The following is a 24,076-nucleotide window of genomic DNA, read 5'->3' as shown; positions in this document are numbered from 1 at the left end:
TAATAATTAATTTAACCGTCCTTAGCGGCAATGATGGTTTCCCAGGTGGCGACGGAAGTCCTGACACCCACTGCGGAATTATTCCTCTGTCATGGCTTCCCAGGGGGACAGACAGTGGCTTTGAAGAATTCGGTGTTTGGATGGAGGACACTTCAGTTCTTCTCATCGACGAGCACCGAAAAGGTGTAGTCAAGGGGGTCGGCATCAGTGTTGTAGGGGCCAAAATTGTTAAAAAAGAGTTAAAAAGAGCCTTGCAATGAAGGAGATATGTTTCTTTCATTGCTGGTGTCTAAAGTGGCCTCTCCAGTCTCCACCCTCCCAAGGCTATTTCCATACACTTTTTTTGAAAGCACTCTGAACAGTCAGGTTTCATGGCCCCTCATGGACTTTAGGGGACTACCCTGGGCTGTTTTTTTAAACTCCTTTGGGTCCAGTTTGGCCTTTTGGCAAAACTCTTCTTATTCTTCAACGTTTCGGACTTGCTGACGGCGTAGATGGTTCTCCTGGAGACTAATTGTAGTGCGCAAATGGAAATTTGTCGATGAGGTTCAAGTGTAATTTTCTCAACTTATACGTTAGCTAGAGAGCTCAAGCTTTTGATTTTTTTGTACCTAATTGTTCATGCTTTAATGTATCGAAATATTGATTCGTTTCAATCACTCAACCTGAATTAATTATTGAATTATTAAGTGATCTGACTTCAATGAATCATCCCGTATCACAAATTGTTTTTGATTAGTCTTTTCTTTCTTCTTTAAAAATTACGTTTTTACTAAAGCATGATTTGAGTCCCCACTCAGTACATATGAGGTGTTATAAACTGCCAGAAACTGCCCAGAAATCAAACACACAAACATTTTCAAGTACTTATATAATATATATTTATTTGTAAAATAAAATGATATAGAATCTTTAAAGAAAAAAACAAAAAAGAAACAGAACTAAAACTATAATATAATATTTTTATTAGAAAATTAGATATTTTAATGTAAAAATATGTATGTAGTTTGTAACTCATCTTATCGCATTTTTCACAAAAAAAATGAAAACAAAAGCAGAATTATAATATAATATTTATGAACAACAAGAAAATTAACATAAACAAAAAAAAAATAATAATAACAGCCTTGGGATGATGATGATTATACATTCTAACCTGTAATTTATAGGGACAAAGGTGCCAACAGAAAACAAATATAGAAATAAATTTACACTGACATGGAACACCACATTAAAAATAAGAAGTCTTCATGTAACTTGGAATGTCAGAAGACAGTAAACTCTTTTTCAATAAATAATAATAAATATTATGGATGGTTTGAAAAAAGAGAAAGGGGGAGTGAGGGGGGTTGATGGGAAGTAACAGACATAGAGTTAATCTTTTTTTTTTGGTCCTTTCTATATGGTAGATATACATCTAAACTATAAACATCCATTTTCCTTTGTGCTCCATTGATTATAACTTGGATTTCACCGAATAACATACACATATAAATATGATGATGGGAGATTTAAACTTCTCTCCATGATGAAGTTGAGGATTTTCTTCCATAAATCCTCACCAACTTATCAGCTGTGGTTAAAAATAACACCGAAAACACGCTTTAAATGCTACGACAAACATGTCATGTATTTATGAGGACTCGGCAATACTCTCGGGATTTTGTTGACTCTGCTCTACCACAGAGGTGGTCATAGTGACTTGTGCCGAAGATGTGTTTTGTTTCCCATGGACGGATATTTCATGAAGTTCATGAGCCTCCTTTCCATGACTATTTTGATCCCCTCCAGAGAGAAGGAGTCCCCCATTTTTGGCACTTGCAATGTTGGAATCTTTGAGTCTCATACTCTGTTTATTGTTGCTTCGCCCAGTGGAGTCCTTATTTTTCTTGTCTCCCGTTTTGCGGTGATTCCTTCGTCTGGGAAACATAGAGTTATCCACATGAAGAGCAGCATTGACCTCTCGTCCCTTAACACAAGTGCAGGCCTTCATGAAACTCTTTTTAAAGTTCTCAGAAAGAAATGCGTAGAGGACAGGATTCATTGCTGAGTTTGAGTAGCTCAAACAGCCTGCTAGAAGCATGACGGCAACCACAACATTGTCCTGGTTATGCCCAGGAGGAGTAAATATAAGGGCAAGTTGAGTGATCCAATATGGTAACCAGCAGAGGATATAGACCGTTATGACGGTCAAAACGAGGCGTGTCACCTTACGATGACTCCTCTTTTTCACTTTGGATTTATTTTTAGGTCCAACAGTTTTTAGTTTGACGATGACGAGGACATAGAAAATGAGTATCAGAATGAGGGGTATTGCAAATCCCAAAACAAAGCTATAGAAAGTAAAGGCCGTCTGTCCATTGAGATAACTTCTTGGGCCGCCTTGCGAAAAATACTCTCCCTCTTCTCCCTCCAAATCCTCACTCTCTTCAAAGGGCCAGAATATATTACAACTTTGCCCTCCCGTCGGCTTTGTAATGGTCGCAGCATACATAAACACGGGAACCATGAGCATGGCAGAGGCAGTCCAGGCTGTAAGACTAACGCAACGAGCTATAACCGGCGTTCTATACTTTGGACTCGAAATAGGATGACAAACGGCGATATAGCGATCAGCAGACATGACCGTGAGGAATATGGAGCTTGTAAACTGATTGATGGACGTGGTTGTCAAATATATTTTGCACATCTCCATCCCGAAGGGCCAATCTCCCAGATAGGATGTCACAATGAGAAAAGGGATCCCCACGAGGAAGCACTCATCAGCCAATGCTAAATTGAGGATATACATATTTGTCACTGTTTGCATTTTAGAGTAACGGAGAACGACATAGATGACGAGGGTGTTTCCACAGAGTCCTACCATGCAAACGAGGCCATAAAATATTTGAATAATGGTCATGAGACCCATGGGAAGGGGAGAACCGAATAAGTGAGTGCATTCCTCTGTTAAATTATGTATTAGAATAAAGGTGAAGTTCATGCAGAAGGACTCATTGAAAAACTCTGGGGACAAGGATCCAGAGATATTCTGTGGATAAGGGAGTTGATTGTTAGATGAGGGATTCGTGAGATATGTTCCCTCAATGATCTCAATTGTTTCCGCCATTCTGCCTTCTGTAAAAAGAATATAAAATATTAGTATATCAAGCTATACAATTGTACAATATATACTGCAATATCATTGCAGTAGTATTATTATGTGTAAAAGGGCTCTAAAATAGGTTTTTAGGCGGAGTAACTAAACAATTGAATTTAATTTATTGCAAAATATATTACAAAAAAAGAAAGGGCAAAAAAATCTAGCAGAAAAAAGGCAATTAATACACTAATTCCCTATGAACACGCCAACTACTGCAATCTATAAATGTATATATATTTTATTTTAATTAGTACTGCAATAGATATAAAAATAATATATAATTTCGAAGTTATATTTTGCGAAAAAAAAAACAACCAAACAAGTTGCTTGAGATTTTCGCAAAAAGATATAAATGATTTTAATAAATTAATTTAAACACATATATTATAAAACTTTTGCTAAACAATAAAAAAAAAATTTTTTTATTTAAACTTTTATGTTCTCAACAAAATCATTCGTAATAGGAAACCTCTTCTTTTTACGAATAAGCATTTAGGGCCTTTATCCTCTTTTTGTCTTAACTTTTGATTCACACCTGTTGCCTTAAGGGTCAAAGTTGATCTTAGGGCTTATAAAGTTCAGCTAACAAAATAAATTAAGCCGGCCATACGTCAACACCGTCGTATCTTTGCTGATTGGGTCCTTGAAATGTATGAAAATGATCCAGAATTTCATCGAAAAATCATCTTGACTTATGAGGCCCATTTCCACCTCGATGGCTACATCAACAAGCAAAACTATCACATCTGGGGCTCGGGAAAACCCAAGATTTATTGTTGAAAAGCCTCTCCATCCTCAACGTGTAACTACTTGGTGCGGTTTATGGTCCGGCGTGGACATTTGACTTTACTTTTTCAAAATTGAGGCTGGAGCAACAGTTACGGTTAATGGATTGCGCTATCGAGAGATGATTAATTATTTTTTATTGGCAGAATTGCATGGTATTGATCTGGACAATGTTTAATTTCAACAAGATGGCACTGCCTGCCACACAGGCAACGAAACAATCGTTCTTTTACAGGAAAAGTTTCCGGACCGTGTTATCTCTCAAAGATGGAATTCGTGAAGCTATTGAGGACATTCAACGTCCACTTTGCGATTTGGTGATGGAAAATTTCATAACAAGAATACGGTCCTGTTAGTGTAGCTGGGGTGGCCATTTGCCTGATATTGCTTTCCATTATTAATGGCACACCTTTATCTTTAGTGTGAAATAAACATCCAACATCTCAAAAAATTCCATTTTCCATTGAATATCAAAATAACACCTCTTATTGGAATACCCTTTATAATTAGGTATCAATTACTAGTAAGTATATAAAATGGGCTATTGTGTAGTGATATGCAAGCTTTTCGTGACTGCGTAGCCTTTTAAAGAATTTTAAAGGGGAGAGGTATCTATGTTTTATCATAACTTCTTTTTATATCAAATTGATTTCTGGGAAACTTTTGATATTCAGAAAATAAATTTCTTGATGACATTTAATACTTAAAAGCCATTTCTTGATTAACTTAATATCCTTCCATTGGAGCCTTACACAATGCAGTACATAACAATCACTGGGCCATGCATAAATAAATATACATATAAAAAGTCAGCCCAGTACACTGAACACAGTTTTAATTACTCAATAGTTTGAACATTAGAATCGTATTACCAAAAGGTTAATACACTATCTAAATTTTCTGATTTAAAAAAATGCTTATCCATTTTTACCAACTTTTTTTTTTTTTTCAAAATCGAGATTTTCTTAAAATTTAAAGTAGCAGATTGAATGCTTTTGCTGATATTTTAATAAAAATGCATGATTTTCCTCAATAACATACGTCTAAAATTATATTTGTCATTTAAAAAAAAGTTTTTCTGCCAAAAAATTGTCAATATACTCAAATTGTCGATTCTAATACTATGTATGAAAGATGATATCGTGATATTATTGATCATATTGCAATATGATTACCAGTTGGTAATTTTTCAATGGTACACAAAGATCATAATCAATTTTAATATATATCTGTTTTTTTACCACCATTCCAGCGTATTGATCAACATTTTTATCATTATAATGACGTTGATAGTTAAGGGAAATATTGAAGCTGGACAAATTTAATGTCATTTTTTAAAGAAAAAATTTACAAAAATATAATAATCAAACCAAAATTTTTCAAATTAAAGATATTTTAATCACGTTTTCTGTATGTTCACTCTCTTTAAAGTTGTATTCGTTATTTTAACTCTTGCACATGATCGTGGATAGCAACAGGTGTGGCATATTGATACTAGAAAAGCTGTGCTAAAAAAAATTGCCAGTGGAATATTACTCTGGAGAAAATTGCCCTGGAGGAAAGTTGCTTGTAGCCGAATTGGCCGTATTTTGTTCAGACGTCATGATTAATAATAACATATTTGTTTGTTCCATCCCCCAATGGAGTACCTTCAAGATTGAGTAATATTATTGCAATACAATTCCATTGCAATTTTTTAAATTTAATCCAATCTGCTAAGAAATGGATCAAGAGGATTGATAAAGAGGGGGCGGGGGATAAATAACGTAGGCCCTCTTAATGTGCCCTCAGATTGGCGGGGGGTAGTGTGAGATTGCTTTAACCCACTGTCAAATCATCCAATACATCCAAGGAACTGAATAATACTGAAAAATACTTTAAGCCCTCGGTTTGCAAATTGAAAACTCCACCACTTTTTTTTAAACTCAATTTAACACTTTTTTTCTTATGGATACTACGTTACATTATTTGTATTTCAATATTCATACCACTAATTGATTTTTTTTTTAAATTTTGGAATTTATCATGTGTTATTATTTATCATGAAGTTTGATCAAAATACGGGCAATTGTCCACAGGGCTGTTTTCCGTGCACGGGCACTAAGATTATGTTTCTTAATTTAGGGAAAGCCTGATTTATATGGGCTTTTTTTACGGGAGTAATTGCATTTTATTTCCAATGTAAACATTTATCATTCGCATGTTAGCTATTTTTGTCAAGGGATAAATAAACTGCTGTCCTAGTGGATACAACACAAGTTTGATGATATATTTCTGTACTTTTATCATATTAGAGATTAATTAGAAAAGTACCAATGGATAAGGGGGGGTTATAAGAAATGGGGTTATTTACTATAAAAATATTAGATCGGAAGAATAATTTCATGGTTTGAGCAAATTTTAAAAGAATTAAATAGATAAATCTTTATTTTTCAATAGAAAATCTGCAAAAACTACTTAATAAGACCATAAGTAGGCTATAACAAGGCTATTGATTTTTCAATTATTGCATTGCTCTTCATGCCTCTTTCTGCCGCCCGTTCCCTCTTGACTAAAGCTCATTGAGGCAATAAAATTTGCATTTTGTGTTCCTTTATGACTAAAAAATCATACATGATACGTAAGAAATGTGGGTAACTCCCTCTAACAAAAAGCTCCACTCTCCTATCCTATTAATATCAAACATTTATTGTTGAAAAATACGGAACGAATTAATCAAGGAAAATTAATTTCCTACATATCTTAAAATAATATTTTTATTCTTTTATGGATGAAAAAAACTGCGTTATGAGAGTTGGTTGTTTTACATTTTTGGAATTCTTGTCAATTTTTTGTTAACAAATAGTAATTTTTCAAAAATAATGTTCATCCTTTCTAACCATTGTATATTCATCTAAAAAATATATTGTACAAAATAATTGTTGCATACTTTTAGAGCCCAAAAATATGATTTTTATTGTTTTTATTACTGTTTCCAAAAAATTCATTGGCTTTGTTTGTAAAAATTAATAAATTTAATTGAAATTGCACATTGGGTCCATACACAGAGCCTAAAAAAAGAAGAAGCTTGAGAAAGTTTGCACAAAGTCAGACATTAGTTTCACTCTAATGTATGTATGTGTATAATAAAGGATAATCAGGTTATTTGACATGGAAAAAGGACACACCGTGTGTCTGATTTGTCAGGTAGACTAATTGGTACTCCTACTTAGGGAGAAGCTGTCTGCTTTCGACAGGATTTCCATTATACAAACATATCCCTAATCATATTATTAGTAGGTACTCTAGCTATAATTTCTCCTCTTTTAACGAGGTATAATAATACAGGCAATCCTTTTGAAATTGTGTCTGTGTCATGTCAAAGACATTAATCATTTGTATGTACAATATATGAGTGAATACGTAAAAATATGTTCTTCATCAAGTTGTGGGGTTGTTAAGAAGGGTGTTAATTATGACATTATGTACATTGTACAAAATAACAAACGCCCACAATAGTTTTTAGTGTATAAAACTAATTACTAATTTGATTACCATTTGTAACTAACTACATAGTGTAATATATTTAACAATAAAATAACTAATGTAAAAAAAAATCTACGAAAATCTCTTTTTTTTTTCTCCCTTCATTTTATAATAATGGGGGCTCTTCTTTTTCTCTTCATGTGTAATAAAGGGAAAAGAAGAAGGAAAAAGGAAAAATAGTGACCCATTTTCTTTTGTAAAAAAGAACAAAATTAAAAAAAAAAAGTGCGTGGTTCTCCCCTTATATATATATACATTTTATTTCAAATACGTCGAAGCAAAAGAATTGATTCTAAAGTGCTTTCCAATCCTCTTTTTTCCCGTATCCTACGTACGTAGGATACTCATCTACTGACTCTCTCATTCTCTCTTTTCTTACACCCCCCCCTTCCCTCCTTTTTTTCAAATTAAAAATAAAGAAGAAGAATTATGTCAATGCTAGCAATAACAATAAAAATTATATATTATACAAAAGATGTGAAAATATTTTTTTTTGCTAAAAAAAATACATCAAACATCCCACTAAAAAATCCACGACGTATTCTTTTTAGCCAAACTAAAATAAATAAATTGATGAATAAAAAAAAGGTCTATTTAAGTCAATGCCTTGATTCAATTAAAAATTCATATATATCTTAAATTAATACTGGATGGGAATTATACTCTTTGGTTATAAATATTTATTTTATATAACTTTAAGAACTGAGAAGAAACCCAAAGGAGAGGTGATTCAGTAGTATGAAAACCAATAAATGAAGAAAATGTATTTGTAAGAACATGAAATGCTAGTAAAGGAGACAAGGGACTGTTAACATAATTTTCTTAAATTGCTGCGAGTTTGTTTAATTTAGACTCTTCAAAATTTAACGCGACTTAATTAAATATTTTTTCTATATATTTATAAAGAGATTTTATGATTACTTTTTCCTCAAATCGAATCTGGATGCAATCTTCTAAAACTGTTTACTACTGTACATTTTGTACTAATTGTAATCGTTACAAAGTACAATACCTTAAATTTTGCCTCAATAAGAGAGCTTTGATGAAGTTATATCTAGAAATTGAAAAATAATCAATTATTTGCTTTTCAGCAAGAGCAAAAATAAACTAACTGCTAAAGTACAAGAGGATTTTTCCTCCCAATATCATTTTTTCCGATAACAAGTTGAAAAATTGGTTGTTTTTTTTTTCACAAGAATTTCCATTATATTATACAATTCTAATGTAAATTATATGAATTACTCATTGATACTTGAGGAAAAGGGATCGTTGCAACCGTACGGGTCTTCCCTACCAAGGAACCCTCTTTAATTCGATTTGTTTATTATTTATTTACTGACGTCATTGGAATGCTGATCCTACCTTCAATTATTATTATCAACAAATGTATAAAAATGATAGATAAGTATTGAAATAAATATAATGTATTAGGGATGTGAGGTAGAATCAGCGTATATTGCTACCGAGTCTCTCTAGTAAGTAGGTCATTATTCTCATTTCCCTACATCTTATATACCACAAAATATTTACTCAGAGAGAGAGAGAGAGAGAAAGAAAGAAATAGGGCTTTTATAAACATACACAGAGCTCATTTCTTGAAGAAGGTAAAGGGAAACAGAGTAAATAAGAATAAAAGATTAATACAGTGGTTCTTGTTGTCATATTTCTAGAAAATAGGATGATGAAGGGGGAGGGGTTAGGAAGAGGAATATTTGCATAAAAGATAAAAGTCCTTTGGGAATTCATGTGGAATCCCATTTATTATTCATCTTTTGTTGTCTTATGTTATGCATCAATGTACATAAATTAGTAAGTCAACTAAATCTCTCTCAATAAATATAATAAAAACCCCTAAAATGATATAATGGCTCTGAGAAAATGACATCATTCTTCCAACTGTTGTATTTTACACCTAAACCCAGATAACAGACGGTGTTACCGCACTGACATACAAATACATACAGGGCTTTACCTCGCTAACACAAAAATATCCTATGTATTTTGTTGTCAGCTGTCTATTCCCTCCTCTCCCTTGATACGTCTTGGTTATTTCATAATGTATTCTTCCAAAAGAACATGAATACAATATCTTGTTGCTCCCTCATTAGAACGATCCCTTGAGTTTCATACTCTGAAGAGAGGGGTAGTGGATCCTAAAAGACTGGAAAAACGTTGTGTTCTAGAGCCTTTATTATATTTGGCTCTCATGTGACCTTTCAAAAAAAAATATTTCCCTCCCCTTATTATGACCGAGGTTTTACTTGAACCGCAGTTTAAAGCACCTCCAAAGGATTAATTTCTTAATAGATATTTTGAGAAATGGAAGATATTATTAGAAGAATAAATAATATGTAATCCATACTCATTTTTCATTATAGGGTGCTTCATTTTGCCGTGCTGACAAGCCTCACATATTAAATTTTCATCCTATTAATGAGATAAATTATGTATATATTTATTTTCAACTCTAAAGATTGCTAATGACTCGTTACTGGTCACAAAAAAAATGTGGGAGCCACTCAAAGAAAAAGTATTTATTTAGTTTTTCTATTCGTACATGTTATCAAACAAATTTAAAAAAAGATAAAAAAATATTAACTTGACTCACATTGTTCCATTCAATTGTATTATATATATTTTTTGAAAATATATTTATAACGACTTGACAATATAATAGTGTAGTTGGTAATTTGTAATTTTTTATTTCTTATGAACACAAAGTCCGTGCAATTGTCTGCATTCTACATAAATTTTGTCGTATGGGAAGAAAAGATGTAGAAAAACGAACTGGTAACCCTGATATTTGAAGAATGTTTGGAGGGAATGCAGCTTTGCAGTCATACAGTTTTATTATATTTGTTACAAACAGTTATGATAATAGCAGGAATAATTAAATAAACACGTATACCACTCTACATCTAGCAAGAAAATTTGTAGACAGGAATTACCCCGAGTCGATCTTGAATAATACAATGAGATCCAACTAGGGCATATACTTATAACAATCTCAAAAATCATCAATGTTACTCTTCGTCTTTCATGAGCATACTCACTTAATGATAACAGCTTTGGAAAATAAAATAAAACACTCTTCAATTTACTTTCTACAAAAAAAAAAAAATCCTAAAATTTACAACTCTACTTAGGGTTATAAGTTTTGTTGATATGAATTAGCACGACTACAATTGATATCTGTTTCTTATGCTATCAAGCAAGAGAAGAAAACGGGCCTGTTAGTCTAAGTTGATTCCTTATCTAAGTGAAATTTTCCCTCTCCCAACGGAAGGTGTCGCTTTTTATTATACCACAGATTACGTTAACATCTTTTTCTTCCCTACTCGACCAATATTGATCATATTGTATTTGTTTCGCCACTCGGTTTATCTGGTTCCTCGGTTTCATTCTATCAGCTGGTTGTTGTTCAATATCAAAGGTCTTGTTCCAACGATTCTTTTTCTTTCTTTCCTCAAACTCTACTTTATATGAACATTCTTACAACTCTAATTATGAGTTAGCAACACAATACAAACACACCTCACCAGACAAGAATAAAGATAATTTAAAAGAAGAGTCACATATCAACAGAGTCTCTATTATCTATGTATACCTACCTGACTGGGATGCTCATAAATCCCGTTGGAGAAGGAGTCAATCGACTTTCTTCAATATAATGTAAATCCACCTCCTTTCTCCTTCTTCTTTCTTATCTTGAGCCATTATTTATTTGGTTTATATACCTACAAATGTAGGTAGAATGTATTCGTTGCTTTTACTTTTATTAGACCCAATCTGATCCTTCTTCCCTACTCGTCTTCTCTTTTGATCCCTTCTTCCTCCCCATCAAAGTAAAGGGGGTAGAAGAGGATACAAAATTGGAAAGAAGGGGTATTATGTCTGTCATTTGTTGACAGACATATTATGTACATTAAACATATAAACAGAAAATTGGATTAACAAATCGGAAATTATAATGTAGGCCCACTCAAAATTAGTATTGTTTCTATCGGTATTTATTACTTCGGTCCAGTCCAGTCTTAAAATCAGTTTTCAGGACAGTTCCTTAAGACTGTCGGTCCTTCAGACTGTCAGTACTAGAACTGATTGATAAAAGAAAAACCAAATGTGTTTGACGTTATCAAGAATCGTCAATTATAAGTTTGATATGTAAGACTGAACTGGATCGGACCGAGACCGAATTGGAAAGGACTCAAGTGTTCAGTTCTAAATAAGGACTTGCACAGCACTACTCAAGAGATCTAGAGACAAGGTATCATACAGGGTGCGAACTCTATTTAAAAACCAACACGATTTAAAAAAAATTGATTTTCCTAAACTAATTATCCTTTTTTTATAAAACCAATGGCAAATGAAAGATGAATAAATTTTTTTATAACTAATAAATATAATTGATTTTGATTGTTTTAATAGTTGATGATTATAACTGTTTCCTTTAGTAGTTTCCAGATTTCCTCCCGGATCCTTCACATTCAGCTCAGATTTTGTATTTCAGCAAGACAAGGTTGATTTCTCACTTAACTGTGCCCTAAACAAAGAAGTCAATGGGGTTGAGGTCTGGTGACCTTTGAGGCCAAACACTGGGTGCAAGAAAGTCAAAATAAAAAAAAAAGAAATGACAATAAGGTCAGCGTTTTCTTTAGATATTTGTATTGCCAATCATCTTCCATACACTTCCTGATCAGCCTTTCAGAACAGTTGAGATTCATAGCAATGGCCCTCATCGATTTGGATAGCTCATCATCATTGATTTTTTGGAAATTTGCTCTGAAATCCTCATATCTGGAGCAGTGTGACCTCATCTTGTGATCAACACCTTTTTCTGTTGATTCATAATCACCCAAAGACTTTTTCAGCTCCTTTTGGACTCTCCAGACAAAGGAATTGTCTTGGTTTAAGAAGTTTGTTATCTCAATATTGTCTCTTTTGGCAAAAATAGCAACAAGAACATTGCCTTTTCCACGATTTTGGAATAAATATTTCATTGATCGATGCCATTTTTTTAACTGACGCCAAACACTTTTAACTAACCACCAAAACTACAAACAACATCCATCCAACGCAGGCGTTTAATTTTCGTTGTAACACAACTGCAGCACCTTGTATATCATAACTACTGTTTTCATTAAAAATATTAAAAAGTACATCCAATTTTGTGATGTAAAATTATCAATTTTATACATATAATAGAAGGACTACATATTATTTCGGCCACCATTGGACAAAAATTGGACGTTAAGTCTACCTGGTCTTGTAGAAAAAAGATGACCCATAAACAGGATATCTAAGTATCTTGGATATCCTCACTTTAAAGAAAAATACTTTGTTCGTTCTAACTACTTTTAGCATGATCTGTTCTATTCCAAATACTGTTTCTAGAGTGTACAATCGATCTGGAGCTAACGGTCCAGATTAATTGAAAACAAAGTAAGAAAATAAAAACTACGCTTGGCTCCTATTTGTGTTTCGAATATTGGTCAGTTGAACTTGAATAAATCTTCGAATATCCATATGATTTAATGCGGAATCTTCCATTTTGAATTGTTGTCTGTGTTTTCCTAGTCAAAATGATAAACATTAGCTAATTTGACGTCGTCAAATTCAGCATAAGTATATACAATATACATATATCACAACTCATTTGTAGAAAACATTCCTCCTTAGTAAATATGTGCAATCATAAGAAATGATAAACTTTTAAAATTGCTACATTCGTACAACGTACATAGTTCCCTTTGATGAAAACCATCATATTTGTTTTATAGGACATCAATACTTTGATAGGTAATATGAAAAGTATAGATGATAGGCAAAATGCAAGATAGCTTTCTCTTTCCAGAGTTATCGTCATGTCTGTATACATATATTTTAATGCCTAAATAATATACGGTGAGATAAATTTCTCCTTAAGATCACTTAAATTGATATAAATATGTAAAAAAAAGTCATTAATTTCATTGCTTCTCACAATCTTTTCAAAAAAAAGAAGAAAAAAAAAAAAGTAGCTGGTAATAAACTAATTCTTTCCAAGTACACATTATATAATTATTCTGGGAATTTTTTCATAGCTTAAAAGAGTTAATTCAAGTTCAACTAATAGGACATGAGTAAACTAATACAACTACATATGTGGTATGACAGTCTGTAGCTTGTTATTAAAAAAAAGGAAACAACCTGAAATGAACTTTCACAGTTCCAACTTTGTGAGTAATATACACTTATATTTTATATGAAACAATATTACATTTTAAATAAGGACCTTTTGCTTTTTACTAGAAAATTTTATATTTGAAAAGTAATTTTATTTTTCAATTTTTTTTTCCAAAAAATTTAACTTTAGTTGAATAGCTATGGATTTTTGAAATTTATCTCCGAAAAAATTTGATTTTTGTGAACAGCTCTGAATTTTTCAACTATACTTCCAATTTTTTTTTCTGAATAGCACTGAATTTTAAATTTCTTTTTTTAAAAAATCAAATTTTTCTTTAAAAAAGTGTAGATTTTTGAAAAACATTTCCAAAAATTTTAATATTTAATTAAAAAAAGTAGAAGATTATTTCAGTTTTACTAGAAAATTTAATATTTAAATTTCATTTATTTTTTCGAATTTTTTTTCCAAAAAATTTAATTTTCTATAAATAGTTATGGATTTTTGAAATTTATCACGAAAAAAAGATTGAAAAAATTGAAATATTTTTTCAATCTTTTTATTTTTGTATGAATTATTTATCCAAAAAATTTGATTTTTTGTAAACAGCTCTGAATTTTTGAAAAGACAACAATTGACGCCTAAATTCTATATACATTTCAAAAGAATATAATTTTTTTCACATGTAATTAGCCGTAGTCGATAAATATGCCTCCCCTGATTGTAAATATGCATGTACAAATAATAATTTATAAAACTAACATGCCATTGATTAGATAATAATACGACCAAAGTAAAAAGTCACGTTTGTTTCATTAAAACGTAACATTTCTCTCTTAATTATTTTCGTGCCAGTGGGGATTGATCATTTATAAATCATGAGGTCATAAATATGTAATATTAGGGATAAAACAGATAAAAACTGTATAGCGATTAATTTTATAAACTGTATTTTTTGATTTAGGGAAACTTGTTAGATCCTGTTGGACTTAAGGAGGGGAAAAAAGTATAATGGAATTGACGTCCTATGACAAATATTAATATCATTTCTTTATTTGTTTATTCTTAATGTTCCTAGAGGAAAAGTAATGGCTACGTGTTATATGATCACTATAATTATTTGAGGAATTCTTAAAGGAAAAAGAAAAGGACTCAGGGAGAAAAGTAAAGTAATATTGTAAAAAAAAAAAAAAAAATAGGACAGAGAAAGTATATTTCCCTTCATTAATATATATATATGAGCACTAGGCAGAGTGCACTTGCAATCTTGAAGCCTCATATGTACCATGTACATACATAAATGTTTTGTTGTCTAAAGGATATCCTCATAAAACACTTTAATTGCTTTGTACCTTGAATGTTGTATATGTTTTTATCACATATCACTTGAAGGATTTTCATTTGCTAATAATTTTATTTCTTTACTCAGAAAATGATATTTTTATCTCTATATTTTAATGTTTGAAGAAGGAACATTTCCCTCATTGCTCCTTGGTTGTAAAATGAAGATGCTTTCTCTCACTCAATGGAAAGAGTCTTTGTTTATCGTACATAATATTTGCAAGTCTTATACAATGTATACAATTTAATAATATTATAAAGAGTTATAATCATTGTAAGTAAAGGGGAAAAAATAAGTCATTGTCCTTCAAAATCTGTTTACTTTATTTCGTCAAATTATCCACATATCCAAAAAGGATGGGACATTTTTTTCCTTATTGATAAAATAAACTCCTTCATTCATGAGGTAAAAAAGAGTGATACAATCCATTGCCAGTTTATATCATCATTATATGTAATTTTGTAAGGACAGTCCTTTTACTCTTTGGAGGGGCACAAGAGACATGACCTCTTTGAATTATAGCTTGAAAGACATTAAAAAAAAAATGTATTTCTTCCTCTCCCCATGTGTCGCCTGAGGAATATAGCAGACCTTTCTTATAGACACGTCTAAACTGACGCAAAGGTCGTCACAATTTTTTTTTTGCTAAATGACGTAACCGTATACAAGGGTGGTCTGAAAAGTTTCCTACCTCAATGTGAAGATGGCAGCACTCGTAAATAAAAGCTAGTGACATATTTATAGCATACGTTGACATTTATGAACCAAAGTTTCAACTATTTCGGGCGTTCATCTGTTACGTAACAGTCGTTTGAGTGTTTTGTGCAAATGGACAAAATCAAGTATCGAGCTGTCATTAATTTTTTTTGAATGTGTAACCTTTAAATACATTCAAGCAATATTATACACACAAAAAAAAGTGTCTCGTGAACAGTTATTTTGCAGATAAAAACGCAGAGAAGTACTATTGTGGCCACGTTACAGAGATAGAAGCATCGCTGGGAGAAGTGTGATGAGTTACAAGAAGACTATGTTGAAAAATATCCCTTACTTTTGCTAGGTAGGAAACTTTTCAGACCACCTTCGTACATATATCAGCCACTGATGACATCAATCAGTCTATCTCATTTTTTAAAAGAATAATAAATAGTTCAATCAGGCTTAAATTAAGAATAATGACAAACTATTATTTTGCAGTATAGTTGTACAAAAATAGTTCAATTTTTAAAATTAAGTATGTAGTCTACCTTCAGTCTCAGTTCAGGTAATTCCTTATAGAGGGCGTTTTAAAATTTAGGAAACATTTTTGAAGGATAAATAAGAGTAACGGGACTGATTTTAAGTCACATATTAAGGAACCATACACTTTTTCACTGGATCTATTCTTATACAAGATTTTACGTCTATTGCCCAATACAACCAATAAATTAAATTTCTGCATCTACACCAAAAAGATCCATTCATAATTTATCCGTTGGTTTTCTTTAATTAACAAGAAGTCAAGAACAAAAACAATGCTTAAAGTAGGTACTTTTCACATATTTGTCCGTGTCTCTTTAAAAATTAGTGGAAATTCCTTTCTTCCGTTGTCTGACAATCATAGTTTCCTAGAAAATAGGGTTTAATGTCATATTCTTTTACACCTATTTCACAATATTTATCCAAGATTCTTCTCCAACATATCTTTTCTTTCTAAAAATTACTAAGATATTTTCAAATGGCAAATGTAATACTATAAGTCAGAAGGAAAGGATTTCAATCTGTTTCTCTAAATACCAGTGGGAAGGTTCATTATCAAACTTACCAATAATGCATTAAATAAAAAATATGCTTTCGAAAATGAAGTATAAAAAAGTTCTGAATTTAATACACCAAAAAAAATCCCTTTTGCTATAACTTTTTTTGGGACCAACATCGATTGATTATTTAGGAGGAATAAAAAAAGGAATAAACGAAAAGGGCTTTCACATTTTCTTAACCCTCCGCTCACGCAATAACTGGCTCCATTTTCAAAGGGGATCAGTATCATATTTAAAAAAAAAAATCTGTCATTTGCTCTCTCTGTGCCTATAATAGAGACTCTATCCACTCATATATATATTGGTCAATCTCTAGTTTTGGACGTATTTGTATTTTTGAAGCAGATAAGAGTATTTTGTAATTATCCTTACCTGGAGTTATTATTTAGTAACTAAGAATTTTATACTAGTTAGATATGTTCATACTACGTACATGGATCTGTAAAACAAGTAATGTACAAATTCCTTTCTCTGAAGATGAGCTAATCAACTAGATGGATGTATATTATATATGTGAATCATGAACGTATATAAAGAATGATTCTTTTTTAAAAATGTGAAAACATATTATTCAATGTTTAAATTTTCCAACCCAATTCCTTCTCTATATATACTACATATATGTAGATTTAAAACTATGATTATATGTTATAGATAGATATATACCCATTAAATGAATATATAGGGATATTTACATGTAAATATGAGCTGTAATATTCTATCCACAAATGAAGAATAGAAGAAAAATTACCATATGTACGGTATGCAAATAATAAACATTCTTTATAGAGAACCACTCACTTTTTCCTCCTCAGCAGATCCATGGACTATCATTTCTTATACATATGATCATCCTATAACGTCATATGCATCATATTTTAAATATGGGATTAAAAACCTCAGTTTGAGTATTTTGATAACTTTTTTTGGCTCATAAACTGAAGGGATGCAGTTACAAATATAAAATTGATGGATCATTAAGCAGAAAAATATGCAAATTTTTTACATATGATTAGAGGAAGAGAAAAAGTAAGACTTCAAATTTCAACTATTACAAGTAGATTGAACAATTTTCAGTGATGCGTAAACTATGTCCCGCTGGTATGTGAAAAAAAATGAACATGATTACTCTTAACAATTTGAAGAATGTTTGGAAGGAGAACAGCTTAGCTGTCATGACGTTTAATTAAATCAGGAAGTAAACGATATTTCTGGAATTAATTCAATCTCGATCCTGAATTCTACTAAAAAATTTTTCAAATATTACAATTTTTCAAAAAACAAATTTCAAATAATAATCTTTTTCTAAGAAAAATTCCAAATATTAAAATAAAAATAAATTTTTTTTTTAAATACTATTTGATATTTAATTTTTTTCAATTTTTCAAAAAAAAAAAAATTCAAAAGCCTGCAGTTCTTCAAAAAAGATTAAATTTTTGTAGAAAAATTTCCAAAAATTCCAGCTGTTATTACAAAAATAAATTTTTTGGAGAAAAATTTTAAAAATAAATTTTTAATTTAAAATTTGAAAAAAAAATTCAAATATTTAATTTTTGAAAAAAAAAAAATACCTATATATTCAGAGAAAATTTTAAATTTAAAATAATATTAAATTTTTTTAGTAAGAAACAATTATTCCATTTAATTTTTTTTGAGGTTTTTAAAAACCAAAGTGCTTTTTTGTATAATTTAATGCAAAAGGTAATTATTATCTTTGACAAAGCTCAATCTGAAGACATTGTACATTTTTGAAGTCTCGTTTATATTTCTTTCATTTTCAATTTATTTCAAATATTTACTTGTGCCAGTGATGGTCGTCTGTAGGAAAAATGAAATGTGGTACATTTATAAAGTTATACACTAATATTTTTGGATTGCAAATTATAGTCTTTTCTATATTAATTTCAATCATTACTTAATAAGAAAGTAAATTGATCAATAACATGGTACACTTATGTTTAATTAATTCTAAACATATCTAAATTATATTTTACCATATTTTCTTTTGAGAAATTAAGTCAACCTTTGTGGGTTATTTTAATCTGAGGATAACCAATTAGTTCTATAGAAGGAGTTTTTAGAACCTTGGATCTGCTTGGGAAGCTACAATTTTATGTAAATCTACAAAGAGTAAATGAGATATAATATTTTATCTATATGAACGTAAGCAGAAAGGAAATGGAATAGAAGGACAAACATCAAAGGAATATAAATTTTCTTAACTACATACATGGAATCGCATATCTTTTTTTATTAAAAAATCGAATTAAAATAGTATAGAGATGTAGGAAAGTTTGAGTAATTTTAAAAGTGATGAGTATATCTAGATGTAAAGTAATCCATGCTTCTAATAAAGTCATTTTTTTAATAAATATTTTGGACGAGTTAGAGTTATTTTTTAGAAAAATTATCCAAGTTATTCGAGTTCGACTAATACTTGAATGCAATAATATTTTGTGCTGTGAAATTAACATTATGGATGTCTAACTTGTTGTCCATTCTTAAAATGCAGTGTTAGTTTTGTTAGCTCTAACTAGACGAAATGTAGTTGACAACAAATGTTTTTTACATGACGATTACGAGACGAAACGAAATAAAACACTTTTTTTGAGTATTTCGTCTGACTTCAAAAAAATATTTTCTTTTTGGATTAAGTAAATATGAGACTCAATGTGAGGAAGAAATGTATAAAAACAAGACAAAATTAATGCTGTTCAATTAAATATGAATTGGAATTAAGATATTTGCTTCACTTTTAAGACATATTTTCATCAAAATATTTTCTTTAGGGATTATAAGTAAGGTAGTTTATAAAGGACAGTCCCCAATTATCCTTATATATATATACACTCAAACTTGATCAAACTGTCACCTGATTTAAGCGTGTCACCTCACTAAGCTGTTATATGCAGTTCCCACGCATATATGTCATCATCAAACTATAATTAAATTGTGTCCTTGCAATTTCCGAAGAGCAAAAATTATTAAATATTTACTACATAGGTAATGAACCTGCTTTTAACAGTCTCTCTTTTAAACCCACATAGAATGTTGAGTGTACAAGACAAAGAAGGAAAAAAGATTGGTTATAGACATATAAACCCTCACTTGACGAGTTAACAAATTAAATATGTAAATTGCATGCACATAAATGAATGATTTTCAAACAATTATGCATTTCCCTTCTTCTCTATCTGGGAATGAATGTTATGTCAATACTGCTCAGACGTTAATTTTACCATTTATTGTATTCTTTTTCCTCTATTTTCTACTTTGAAACCTTCCAAAATATCAAACCCGGCTTAAGATGTTTTCATTTTCTCTTGTCTGACCGCTTTATACAGGTTTGAATGTATGCAAAATATATAATGAGGATAAAACTAACAAATAAAACACAATCCTATAAAATGAGACACAATTGCAAAAAAAAGGCTTTGCTTGAAATGAAAAAAGAAAAATGATGGTGGATTAATGTCCTTGACTATGTATGTACTTTGAAAGAATATACATGAAATAAATATATATATTTGTATACAGAAACATATATGAATATATTATGCAAACTAGACGCATCTATTCTATTCATGTTCTATATTTCGTTATAAATAGCACTACAGGATATGCAACCACTGATCATGTATATGTGCTATACATATACAGCCCCAGTTTTTTTTCAACACACTTGCAGATATTTATTTGAATATCACCTCATTTATTATACAAAATAAATTATTATCTATATAGATAAATTTCTTTTTCCGAAAATGGGATATTAATGGACGGAAAATCAATAAATAAAATGTAACATAAAAGAAAACTACATTTACCATTTTATGTTGTACACATCGCCCTGAGTCAGCGAAAATATAATTCTTAGGTGCAGCAGATATTGTGTCAATATTCATCATTATTACATAAGGGATCCATTACAAAATTTTGACATAGCAGTCATTTTTCAATTTGTCCCGCTAACGCACATCATTTTCTTTATTGTATATTCCAGCCTTTCCATCAAAAGAAAGAAAAAAGGCCCCAAAACTGCTTATGATAGTTAAAACACTGAGTGAAAGACTAATAACTATATATACTGCCAATTAAAACCTAATCATAAAAAACAATAACGCATGAAGAATCACTTGCTGGCACCATGATGCCGGTATAAGTGCAAACATATGTAAAAACGCTATCTAAACATAGCCGACATTGATCTCCTGTACGCCAACGAAATATTTTCTGGCATAGAAATGACTCATCGAATTCCTCGAATCTTCATTCTATAAACTATGTTTTTTGACTCGTATGTATATCATCATGAAAGTGACTTGTTTCGTATATTATACATATTTTTTATTTATTTAAGGAAAAGCAATTAATTATTATATATACTAAGAAATGAATCTTTATTACTTTAAAGAAAAGAAACTGAAGCATGGATGGGAAGGTGGGGGGGGGAGCGGGAAGGAAACAATGATTAATAAGATGGATGACAGGTTTTACCTTTATTGTAGCTACCTATAATATATATATATAATAGAGCAATTTGATTTTAAACTTTTTTTGAATTTAGATTATGGCTATTTGCGACATATTTCCTAATTTTTGTTTACAACATGTACATCAATCAAAGGGTTAGAATCCAAGCTACTAAAAAATAATTAGAACTTTCAAATTTAATCAACACAGCCTATTAAAAACTGTATTTTTAGAAGGTATCATTATTTTTTCTAGACCAGGTAGGTTCCTAAGTAATGTTCCATTACGTATTTTTTACGTTTTATCTTATCCTGACCTTATATCATCGCTGTGCCAAATTTGATCCAAATCGATTAGTAACTTTTGGCATAACTCTGTTGACCAACAGAGAAACAAATAGAGGCAAGAACATAATCTCCGTTTTACTTCGTTTACGGAGGTAAATATGAGGTTGGTAGGAAAAGTTTCGATAATAACAAGACATTTTTTCTGAATGTTTTATTTCATTTTTCAACATGCAGTATGGGCCAAGGAATCTTGCAGTAGGACCTCTTCTTTTTAAATCATTTTAAGTTACATGAGGTAGTTCTATAATCCAATTAGAACAATAAAAAAAAACACATTTGTATTACGATCGACAACAATGAGGTTCGAGGTTCAAAGAAAAAGGATATCAGACTTGCTAGACGCCCATCTGGCAGAAATTGTCAGGATTGTCGGCTGCTCGGAGAAGCTCGTCTTCAAGGTGAAGAAGTGAAAAAGGATGCCCTGAACCTTGCACAGATTCTTGGGAGCGGTAGTATCAACAAAATTTGGTCTCCAGCCTTTTTGTAGTCGGTGAAGGAGAAGATAGACAGGAGCCCGATGAAGATCATGAAAAAGATGGCCAAGTTAATCAAAAATAATCGGAGTTTTAAGATTTAATCAACAAATCCTATTCAAAACTGTATTTTTAGAAGGTCTCATTACTTTTTCTATAACCGGTAGAGGAAAGATCCAAATTATCTTATCTTATTCAATTATTAGCTTTAGTAAAAAACTTTTAACATGTTTTTTATAAGTTACAACAATGTCTATCAGAATACATTTATGCAAAATAATGATTAATGCTGTATTTTAATCTTTATTAATAAAGATTCAAACTTTGAAATAGATGTGCTATCAAAAGATGACATCGTAGAAAAATGAAATTTTGCATAGATTATTTTCTTAATACATGACAACTTTTCTAAACTAGCCGTAATCAAAATTCGAAAAAAAACCCACCCTAATATCATTAGATATATATGTATTAGACTGTTTCGAAACAACAAAAGTTCTAAGTAAATTTACCAAGTACATAGGTAAGTTATATTCTGTGGTATTGAAAAAAATTGACAAGCCCTCTTGACTAATGAACAATTTTAATGACCGTCAAGTCCTGAATATATGTATACATAATTTGAAAAGGAACAAAGTAACAACTGTGCATTATAATTATTCTGCCAAACTGGCATTAAATAAATTGAAAAAAGTGGTATTTCGAGAATCAATCAATTAAATCAGTGGTTTTCAAATTGGGTACGCGTACCCCTTGGGGTACTCGAGATTTTGAAAGAATATTTTATAAGTGGTACAAATTAAGAGATTTTTTTATTAGAAAACTGAATACTTCAATTTTTTTTTGAAAAAATTGAATATTTCAAATTTTATTAAATTTTCAGTGAATGACTATGGATTTTTGAATTATATTTTTGAAAAAATTCCAAAAACCAAGACCCCTTCCAAAATATAGTCCTGCGGACACCACTGTCACTGAACCTCAAAATGTTTTTTGCTGGTAAGGAGGTACTTGGATTACATAAATATTTTACACGTGGTACATCACTAAAAAAGGTTGAGAATCCCTGAATTAGATTAAGGTAAGTGGAGAGAGAGAACTAAAAAAATATATTTGTATGTGAAAGGAAAAAATGTAGGAAGGCTTCTTCCATTCAATAATAAGAATCGATCTATAGATTTTGTGTCTGTTTATCACTGTATACATTATTTCATATATTTTCTCCTCTGTTTAAACTAGATTGCATCAGGAAGTATATATAATACTCCCAGTGCTCGTCATGTTATTCACAGAAATGTTCATTAGTCATTTTTCATGATCTCGTGTCAAGTTGTTGCAAGTTCTTTATCTCAGATTGAGTTGAAATCAAGTCTAAAGTCCCAGTTTAAAGATACTTAACACGCCGTTACCTTTATTGTATCACACAACCTTTCTTCAGAAAAGCAACAGAAAAATGGCCCGAAATCATCTCTTAATTAGCCAAATAAGTCAATCATACCAATTACTATATATTTCTTATGTATTCCCAGACTATCACCGTCATATATTATTTCTTCAACATTTAAAAAATATATTTTGTAATATTTAAATCTACATTGTATTTATTTAAAATATTACTAAGCAATACTATGCTAATCTTTTAAAAGCGTAGCTATTAACATATTTTATTCTATAAAGGACGAAGGATCAACCAGAAATTGCATTCTTGCTCTTTTGGAAAGAGAGCATAAGTATTGAATAACTTGTTACTTTGATTATTTATCAAAAAGAATACATTATGAAATAACAATGACGTATCAAGCGAGAGGAGACAAAAAAATAGACCAATACAAAATAAATAGGGTATTTTTGTGTTAGCGAGGTAACGGGTCGAATCCATGTCCTCAGCTCTGATTATTTCATCATCATTAACATTTAAATTCAGTGATATCAAGAAATTTTAAGAGTTAATAATAATGATTTGAAATAAGGATATTATTTTGATCCTTTGAAGTCTCAAAGTCTTCGAAATTAAAGTTTCAAACTT

The 24,076-nt window shown here is 30.8% G+C and overlaps 1 protein-coding gene across 1 annotated transcript in view; it reads right to left on the bottom strand.

Moving 5' to 3' along the window:
* Positions 1-856: 856 nt before the first annotated feature.
* The window catches only part of LOC121119846 (somatostatin receptor type 2), a 33,339-nt gene continuing 10,119 nt past the window's right edge, over positions 857-24,076 (bottom strand). The window contains exon 2 of the mRNA XM_040714649.2: positions 857-3,110. Coding sequence (XP_040570583.1) covers positions 1,634-3,109 — 1,476 coding nt within the window. The 5' untranslated portion in view covers position 3,110 and the 3' untranslated portion in view covers positions 857-1,633. The remainder of the gene's footprint in view (positions 3,111-24,076) is intronic.

Source organism: Lepeophtheirus salmonis, chromosome 6, assembly GCF_016086655.4.
Source record: "Lepeophtheirus salmonis chromosome 6, UVic_Lsal_1.4, whole genome shotgun sequence".
NCBI lineage: Eukaryota > Metazoa > Arthropoda > Copepoda > Siphonostomatoida > Caligidae > Lepeophtheirus > Lepeophtheirus salmonis.
This window is presented reverse-complemented; position numbering and strand designations above follow the sequence as displayed.